Below are 10008 nucleotides of genomic sequence, written 5' to 3' on the forward strand. Positions count from 1 at the left end.
TCAAATTGTATATTTTAAAATTAAAATTTCTGTATGTGTTAATTTCAGAAATGCGTAGCATCAGTCCTGCACTTGCAGGACAACTTGCACTCTTTAGTCGAGAGATGATTGACTTATTGAAAAGTCAACCAAAATGTTCAATTCCGTTCAATAAGTTTATTCCTGCCTATCACCATCATTTTGGAAGGCAGTGCCGTGTAGCTGACTATGGATTTACTAAATTAATTGATTTACTTGAAGCTGTTCCTCATTCTGTTCAGGTAACAATTTTTTTTACTTCATTAAGTTTATCCTTTTTTCTTTATTTTATAGTATACAAACCTTGGAGTGAGTAGTTATTTTAGCTATTTGTGAGAAGCTGGAGGTTAGAGTAATTATCTAAACCCTTTGATTAGCATCGGGTTGGTAAAACCCACTCAATTGTCACTGGATGGCTAGAATGGCAAGGATTCAATCAATGAGTGGGTGGATATGCTGATAGGGGTCCGCGATACATGAGTAAGAGGTACCATTATATTAAATTTGTTGAATTTTTACAAACTGAATGAATACAAACTATAGGATTACAAACTTGTGACAAGATTCTAGGATATCATGTTTCTGCTTATTGGCTAACAGACAGAGAGAGAGTTTACATAAATTGGGTAATCATCATACCTCTTTGCCATAGTATCAATTGTTTCTGTGGTAGATTATCCGTGGAGGCCTGGGATGACACTTTCACAATTCACAAAGTTAAAAAATATTCCTTAGGGACTGATCGCATTGGAGTTAGTGGTCACCCGTCTATGGGGGAAATCTGCCTGAAGTATTGTGGGAAGGGAGTCTTGGTGAAATTCGGCTCGAAGGTTGGGTGTTGGGTTGGCCATTACATCCCCTATCAGGTGTGGGAATTCAGTCAGGTGATTCGATGTTTGGTCGTGGTGATATTCAGAATGTGTTGTCGATGGACAATGGGAAATAAAAAAAATTGACTAGCAGGTTTAGGATTTCTTTTGATTGTTTTTAGATTCTCCCCATGGACTTGGTTAAATGTTAATTTTCTCACACTTTAACAATCGATCATTTTTAACATATTTTCGATACTTTAAGATTAATCTGAAAAGATATTTCAGATTTGTAGAATTTCGCCGGATGAAAATTTATTTTAATCACAAAAGACACAGCCTACAAAGAAAGGTCGGGTTGTCGAAGGTGTTCTGGAACACATGATCAGAATAAATGGTGGTTTCAAAAAAAAAATAATAATTTTTGGACAGACTGTGTCTTTTGTGATTAAAATAAATTTTTATCCGGCGAAATTCTACAAACAAAACTTTTTTTAATTCGTCACCAGAGGGATAAGGCCAAAATTTACATTTAACAGCGCATTTATCAAGTGAATATAAGGACCAAAATTCCCCAACTGGAAAGGATGCAAGTTCAAGACGTCTGTAAGGCCGCCAGTTCCAATTTTTTACTTTTAATGTTTTAATTGGATATTTTTGTGTGTTTTTTAAAGAATGTTTTAGCCTGACGACCTAATAGCCTACAAAGAAAGGTCGGGTTGTCGAAGGTGTTCTGGAACACATGATCAGAATAAATGGTGGTTTCAAAAAAAAAATATAATAATAATAATAATTTTTGGACAGACTGTGTCTTTTGTGATTAAAATATTTCAGATTAATCTTAGAAAAAGAAGAGATGGAGGCTACAGTGCCAAGTTAGGAAATAAAGAATTATAATAATAGAAACATTGAAACAATGATGGTGTGAGCCTATTATCTTGCTTTTGAGTAACTGTTTATACATTTGAGTGCTAAGAGAAGTAAGATCATGAGGAATCTCGCATTTGGCTCATCTTTGATATTTGATATGGACTTACACTAACATTGTTATGAAAAGACATCCTCCAAGAACATTATGATGACAATAAGTTTGTGTGTCAAATATGGGCTTATGTCATCATTAGTTTCAATACCTCAGTCATGAATATAAAGCCAATTATTTTTTATTCTTTTTACAAATATCAGTAATGGTTGAAATTTATAAGGATCTCTACAATTGACTGTCAAATGCACTCAGAGCCATAGCTTTACATGTTTTAAATATGAAATTAATTTAATGGATTATAGGCAAATCACTGCTTCACCAAGAGTGATGTTAATTTTACACAAGAAGAATTGTAATTGTTGTGACATCTTTACTACAGTGGGCTGCAATTTTTAATCATATTTTTAATTTAAATTATATTCTCTCCTCACCAAATTAGTATTGTCTTGCCCCTGTATGTTGGCTCACCAAACTGCCCACAGGCGAGATCCGGCTCGTGAAATCAGTTCATCCGGCCTGTTGCCGGACTGTGCCACGTATGAGCTAAAATATAATTATTTGTATGGAAATATCATAGATTTTAGATGAACTTACTATGTAGAAAAAATTAAAATAAATGTAAGTAAAAATGTCTAAATTGGTCCAATCTGATTTTCACATCTGACAGTAATCTGCCCTCCACACAGACTAATATCTATACTTACTCTGAACTTCTTTTCATTTCTCAATGTTTGAAGGTGTCCTGTGTCCAAAAATGTAAAAATATTGAGTCATTTTTTTTTTTTTTTTGACCGATCACTATACTTTAACTCTGTTATATATAACAGCCAGGATCATTCTCTCATTGTGTATCTATTTAGATGAAGGCTATTACATATTGAACTAACCTTTATAAAATGAAAAATTGGATGCACTTCAATCAGTTTGAATTAGTTTAAACAATTATATGAAAAATAAGATTATTAATTTTATAAAGTAATTTAATAATAATATTTTACTAATCGTGCATAGTTTTTCATTCATATTTTACGTTTATGTAATTAAAATAATTATTAAAAATATTGAGTTTTTCTAAAGTCGTCACTTTTTCTAAAAATGTTCCCGAAGGCTACCCTGTGTAAGCAATGATTGGTGACAGCTCACCAATTAGTCATCAAGTTTGGCACATATTGGAATTGATGAGCTCAATGAATGATTTTTCTAAAGGAACTAAGTAATGCCACTACATCTTAAACATCATCGTTCAAGTTACAAAATGAAAAAATTAATGCATGTTAATAATTTTTATGTAATATGGAAAAATGTAAGTCTAACTTGAATGCTACATTTGAGAGTTCCAGGATTTTTGCATATATCAGTTTTATTATTGAAAATTCCGTGGTTTAATATTATATTTGTTTTCTTGTATTAAGTATGTTGTAATTTTGGTAGATAAAATGTATAAAATACTACTCAACTGAAATTTTTTTAATGTATTTACATATAAGAAGAGAAAATTAAATTAAGTAATTAAATAGTAATTAATTAATAACATTTAATAATTTTCTTACATCTATAAATTTCAGATTTTAGGCCAAGGACAGAATCGTATATTAATACTCACTCATCGGGCTCAAATTAAAAGATTTTCTTCCGATCTCCTTCGAATCTTGAAGTCAAGAGCAAGTAAGCAAGTAACCCTTAAAGAACTTCCCGTAATTTATGAGCAGTGCATAAATAAAGCATTTGACATAACTGATTATGGAGTCTGTGAAACGGTAGACATGTTGGCAGAGCTTTCTGAAAATATAATTATGGTAATGTAGTATTTATAAATAATATAAATAAGGATTTTATAAAAGTTTGTTCTGATTTATACTAAATTAGTTTGGTTGACATAATTGTGTTATTAATTTAATGTTATTTGATGGAACTTTTTTTAGTCTTCTGAATGGATAGATAGCTTAGTGTTTTTCTTTTTTCTTTCTTAAATAATACTATTTTAGGCATTTGAAGATTGTTTTGTTTTATCCTCCAAAAATAATTTTATTATTATTATTATTTATACAGATGTCAGTTGAAATTTGTTTATCATCAGTTTTGTTAACATGATGTAAAATGAAGCAGGAGTTTCCTATATTATAGTTGATAATACGTTCATGAAAATCAGACATTCTGTACAAAAATGTTAACCAAGAGTCTATTTCTTATTGGTAGAAATGTAAAAGATTTTGTAATGCATTATATCATGAAACCTAAACCTCCAACCAAATTAGTAAAATGTAACTAAAATAAGCTATTTTTTCATTCCAGTAGCAAAATGTAAAAACAAATGTTTTCAATCAGTTTCAATGATTAATATTTTTCATTTAATTTAAAACTATGAAATCTAAGTTTTAAGTTATCAAATTCAAATTTTGCAAAAGTATAATAAAAACAAACTATAACAAACATTTGTTTTTTCAGAAAGCTTTTATTAGTTTGGCACTTTGAGTTTAGCACTTGTTTATACAAGTTCATCATTAATCCAATGTCGACTTTGTGTTTTATGAATAAAATAAAAATTTCCGTAAATTAGAATACTGACTTGTAATTCAATGGGGGGGAATTGTGCTAGTAAGTTAAATGTTAAATATAGTAAACTATTTTTTGAAAAAGTTAATGTCTGAATAAGAAAAAAAAATTTATATATTTTCTGGCATAAATATTTTCTCTAAATTATTATTTATTTATTTTAATGGCATACAATTGTCATTCTCAAGGGCCATTGTGTCTATTCCATTCCAAGATTAACATATAAACAATATAGAAATGGGATATAAATATAGAATAAAAAATGGAAAAAACCAAAAACTCCAAAAAAGGAAAAAACAGAGACAAACATTTTCAATAACTGTAGTTATCGTCGTTGATTAAATATGTTCAAAGAATGAATGTAGGAGTATTGAACATTGTAACTTTTTTCCTTCTTCAAATATTGATACTGGTAACATTTATTTAATCTTGAATAAGAATTGTCTTATTGCAGAAACATCAATTATTTTAATTATGGAAAAAAATAATAAGTTTCTCTCTTTCAAATCTGAATAATTTTAAAGAATGTAATCAACAACATTTAAGATACAATAAAAAAAATTGTTCCCATTATTCTATCTGCTACTTTATTTTGAATATTTTATAATTTATTTACATTTATCATATNATTTACCGTCGTTATCGTTTATCATCCATAATATTAATACTAATAATGTGTTTATTATTATTATAAAATCCATACTAATAATATTATTATACTAATCTTGCGGAGTGCTGAGTTATTAGTAATGTAAAAAATGTACGTTATTAGTTTAGTCTCTACAGGAAAGCGCCACAATAAGATCTCGCACTATCTGAAAACCTGGCTAGAGCCGCCATTGCAGTGACCCCCAATTTTCGCCTATAGTTCTTTTCGCTCCCATAGAGTTACGTATTGCTCAGAGGGGATCGGTAGCGTCAATTTTGGGAACTACTCAATTGTAGGAATATTATAAAAAATAAACAAATAAATGCTGTCTTAAGTTAAAATATATTTATATAACTCAGACTCTTATGAGACTTTGTACATATAATCTCAAAAAAGTTCGAGTTATAGCGAGTTAGATTGAGATCAAAACAATGATTTCAACTATATAATTTAGTGCAATTACTGTATTGTGGAAAAAAAACTAAGACCAATTCGGTCTAGTAAAATTTGCTCACTCCCTTTTGGCAAATGATATTAACATAGAAATCATAATCATCCAATCTTCTAAAGTAATTTGTTCTTGAAAAAATAATTTACGGTCTTCTTCATTTTATGTGACCTTTTCATCTGGTATCAGTCACGACGAGGCACTAAACAGGTGCAGACCTTCTGGTCACACGACGTTTAAATTGTAGATATTTTAAATTCTCTAACATTTCGGTTTCGTCCTCATCAAATATCACTATTTTCTTCGAAATACGTTGTTTTGCGCGAACATTAAACAGAGTTTATTGTAGAATTTCGCGGATGAATATTTAGTTTAATCACAAAATACACAGTCTGTCCAAAAATTATTTTTTGAAACCACCATTTATTCTGATCATGTGTTCCAGAACACCTTCGACAATCCGACCTTTCTTTGTAGGCTACTAGGTCGTCAGGCTAAAACATTCTTTAAAAAAACACACAAAAATATCCAATTAAAACATTAAAAGTAAAAAATTGGAACTAAGCGGCCTTACAGACGTCTTGAACTTGCATCCTTTCCAGTTAGGGAATTTTGGTCCTTATATTCACTTGATAAATGCGCTGTTAAATGTAAATTTTGGCCTTATCCCTCTGGTGACGAATTAAAAAAAGATTTGTTTGTAGAAATTCTTTTGTGATTAAACTAAATTTTCATCCGGCGAAATTCTACAAACAAAACTTTTTTAGAAGTAATTCGTCACCAGAGGGATAAGGCCAAAATTTACATTTAACAGCGCATTTATCAAGTGAATATAAGGACTGAAATTCCCTAACTGGAAAGGATGCAAGTTCAAGACGTCTGTAAGGCCGCCAGTTCCAATTTTTTACTTTTAATGTTTTAATTGGATATTTCTGTGTGTTTTTTAAAGAATGTTTTAGCCTGACGACCTAGTAGCCTACAAAGAAAGGTCGGATTGTCGAAGGTGTTCTGGAACACATGATCAGAATAAATGGTGGTTTCAAAAAATAATTTTTGGACAGACTGTGTCTTTTGTGATTAAAAAAGAGTTTATTGTCTTCTTGCACATTCCATATAATTAGAGTTATTATTAGTGTTTTATTAGTGTTAGATTTAGAGTTGGTGAATACGAATTTAGCAATAACTCAAAATTCAAACCTAACCCTAATTTTAACTCAGGTTAAAAAATATGGGACAAATGGCTCATTCCGACAATTAAAATTAGACCAGTTACAGGAATATTTGTGGGGCTAATACGGTGTCTGAAAGCAACGTTATCAATCTCGTATATCATAAATATTGTATTTGCTTGTGTAAATAAAATAATATAGACTACTTTCATTAAAACATTTTAGTTAATTTACAGTAACGATGGGGATGGTAATTTCTTGTCCCGCTATAAAATACTTTTCTAGGCTCGTCAGTGTAGGCGATTGTCTTAGTGCTGTACAAACAGGCAGAGTGCACGATGTTGATTCTTTTGTATTAAAATCGGTAATAATTATAAATTAGTAAAATATTCTTCAAAACGATTGTAGAATTTGTTGTTATTTCAAATCACCTTGGTGAAATTTGTTTATATTTACATGGTCGAATTTCTTATTGCAATTGATGGAAAATAGTTCTAAATTATTACGTGTAAAATGCAAACAATTAATATAAACGATAATTATTTTTTATTAAATTTCAAGATTACACATGTATAAATTTCAATATTACACATGTCTATATATATATATATTATATACATATACTTATATATATGTATATAAGTATTTTTCAATTGTGAGTTATACAAAATGGCATTGTCTTTATTACAGTTACATATATGAAATGGCTGTAATCCGAGGATGAGAGAGATCATCCAGCAAGGTCTTAAGAAACAGGTCATGCAAATATTGTAAATTCGAATCCATGTTTGCAAATTTGTAGAAAACTTTCTATTTCTGTTTATTTCCTGTTTTATCTAAATTTGCGTAACATCGATTTGTGTTTCTATGTTATCTCGTTACTTGTTTTTATTACAATTATACAGTGTGTAAATTTCGTACCATATACCGAAAAAATCTCTAACTATTACTGTACAGAAATTGTATAAACAAAAATTATATCGTGTTAAGTCATTAGTGCTTTATTAATCTGCTTTCGAAACACTTCCAAATTTTACTAATATTAAGTTAAATTGAATTGATGGAATAAGACAACTCACACTTTAGCAATTTCTCAAGAGGTGTACAGTACCTTTCGAGAGCACTTTCTGTACGAAGCTGCCTCTATTTAGATGTTACACATGTAAAGAAAACCCGAAAAATTGCACGTAACAAGCAAGTTGATCGGGCATAAATTTGTGATGAATTTTATACGCAATTTTCAAGATAAACATCTGCACGAACTGTTTTCTAAAGCCTTTCTGAATGATGTCTTTTATTTTTTGTTTAGAGCCATTCTTCTCAAATAACTGCACAGGACTTATTGCCATTTTATAAAATGATCAATTTATAAATACGTATATTAAATGTGTAGAATATCGAAATTAATTTTTTTGTTGTTTTTGTATAAAAAATTAGTTTTCAAATTGTTAGTACTTAATTTTTTTATGGGCGATATGGTATGGTTTCATTAACTATTGTGAAAATCTACTCTTTTTTCGAAATTTTGTTAAAATTGTTTAAGACATTCTGCTTATTTTAGTAAAATAAACGAAATTAAACAAGAAACTGTTATATCACCGTTATTATATATTTATGCAACTTTCAAGGTAACGGCAAGAAAATTAAAACTTTAAAGCAATAACGCTAAAAGCAATTTTAATAAAAATTTGAAACACGCTAATGGATTAATCCATTGGCATATTACTAAATGCATATATCTCAGAAATGTTATTTCGTTGCACTAGGACTATAATCGAAAAATTCGAGAAAAAAATGTAATTTTATATTACATAAATGGATAATATCTATTACTCGATGAAATTATTGAAAATTCTTTCTCTAAAGTACATAGAATTGCGAACATAAATTTTAAGTATTTGATAGCATAGAAAATTCCATTAAGACACGTCCCTATCACTCTGCCCTTCACGGATAAATGAAGGTTAAAGTAATAAATGTAATAATTTTAAAGTACTGTATTTCTGGCTGAAATGATAAAGTGCATGGCCGTACGTTAGTTTAATTTGATTACAAACTAATAAAACATCATTAAAATTATATTGAAATACAAAAGAAAACTTTTATGAAATAAAATATTAGTGCTTTGTAATTTGTATTTTGTCAAGTTTATATTGATAACGAACTTTACGACAATGTTGAACATTACGTTTGTTTTCATATAATTAGATTAAATTTTCGTTTTCCAATTAGTTTCTTACAAAAACAATAGGGTAAGATGTTGTGTTTCTATATCCCGCCTGTTTTAATAAGTATTTCACTTTCGTAGCTGTTATGTATAAAAGTATGATAATCGTGCCAAATGTAATCATCCGAACGTTTTGGAAGTCTAACGTTTTTAAACACCCTGAACCCAAAATGTCAAATAATAGCAAAAATATTTCACGATTTCTGATGTGTCTGTGTGATTGTGTGTGTGTGTGTGTGTTGGTGTCTGTTTCGTTTAATATGTGTAGACAGGGTAAAGATAAACAAACAAAATTTGAAAACGTAGCTAGTGTGTAAGGGGCATTAATGGAATTAAATTTTTGTTATGAATGGTCAAGGGGATAAACAGATGCAGAACGATAACGTGTCATAAATCGCTATGGGTCAGACTTAATAAATATTTTACTTGTTCCTGACAATATCAGTGTTTTGGAAAACTGATCTCTACCTTTAAAACTAGGTCGTTTGCTATTTTACAATAATTAAAAATATAGAATTTTTTTACAAAAAACTCTGATGACAGACGGCAATTTTAGTTATTAATTTTTATTAATAATACAAATGTTATTTTTACAATAAAATCTCATAGAAGCTAATAAATTTACGCAAGTCTTTGCTAGATATTTTTAAAGATATTGGTCATAGTAATTGTTACGTTTATTTTTTGCACATGCAAAAGCAAAATTATTCACATATAATTACATTTTATTCATATTACAAATACTTTTTTATTAATACAAGATGCCAGAAGAATAAAATAATATACAAAAATATTAACTGACTAAACAAAGAATTATTTAAAAGTTTAAAAACTTTTTTCAATAAACTATAAAAATATTAATTGTGGGATAAAATAAAATCAACGAATTAGAAAATTATGAATTTCATCAATGATAATTTGTTTAAAAATTTAGTCAGTGATATCGTATTTGCAAATTACGTGAGAGACTATCGTACAGGATTTAACATATCTACATATCTACAATACAAACATATATTTTTATTTATAGAACAACATGTTTTAGTAGAAATATGTAAATTTTATAAATATGTACTGGTCAAAATCAATAATAGAAATAGTGCTTATCAATTCTTTGAATTCTACACATGCATAGATTTAATGTATCAGA

At 29.0% G+C, this 10008-nt stretch overlaps 1 protein-coding gene across 1 annotated transcript; it reads left to right on the plus strand.

The window, feature by feature from the left end:
* Window positions 1-48: 48 nt before the first annotated feature.
* On the plus strand, window positions 49-4115 carry LOC111631576 (meiosis regulator and mRNA stability factor 1-like; the record flags this gene model as incomplete). Its single annotated transcript, XM_023375841.1, has 2 exons — window positions 49-260; window positions 3378-4115. Coding segments are annotated over 2 exons (452 nt in total), but the record flags the coding sequence as incomplete, so codon positions are not given.
* Window positions 4116-10008: the final 5893 nt, after the last annotated feature.

The sequence above is a fragment of the Centruroides sculpturatus genome, unplaced genomic scaffold (genome assembly GCF_000671375.1).
Source record: "Centruroides sculpturatus isolate CEXI.00-Female unplaced genomic scaffold, Cexi_2.0 scaffold734, whole genome shotgun sequence".
Classification (NCBI taxonomy): Eukaryota; Metazoa; Arthropoda; class Arachnida; order Scorpiones; family Buthidae; genus Centruroides; species Centruroides sculpturatus.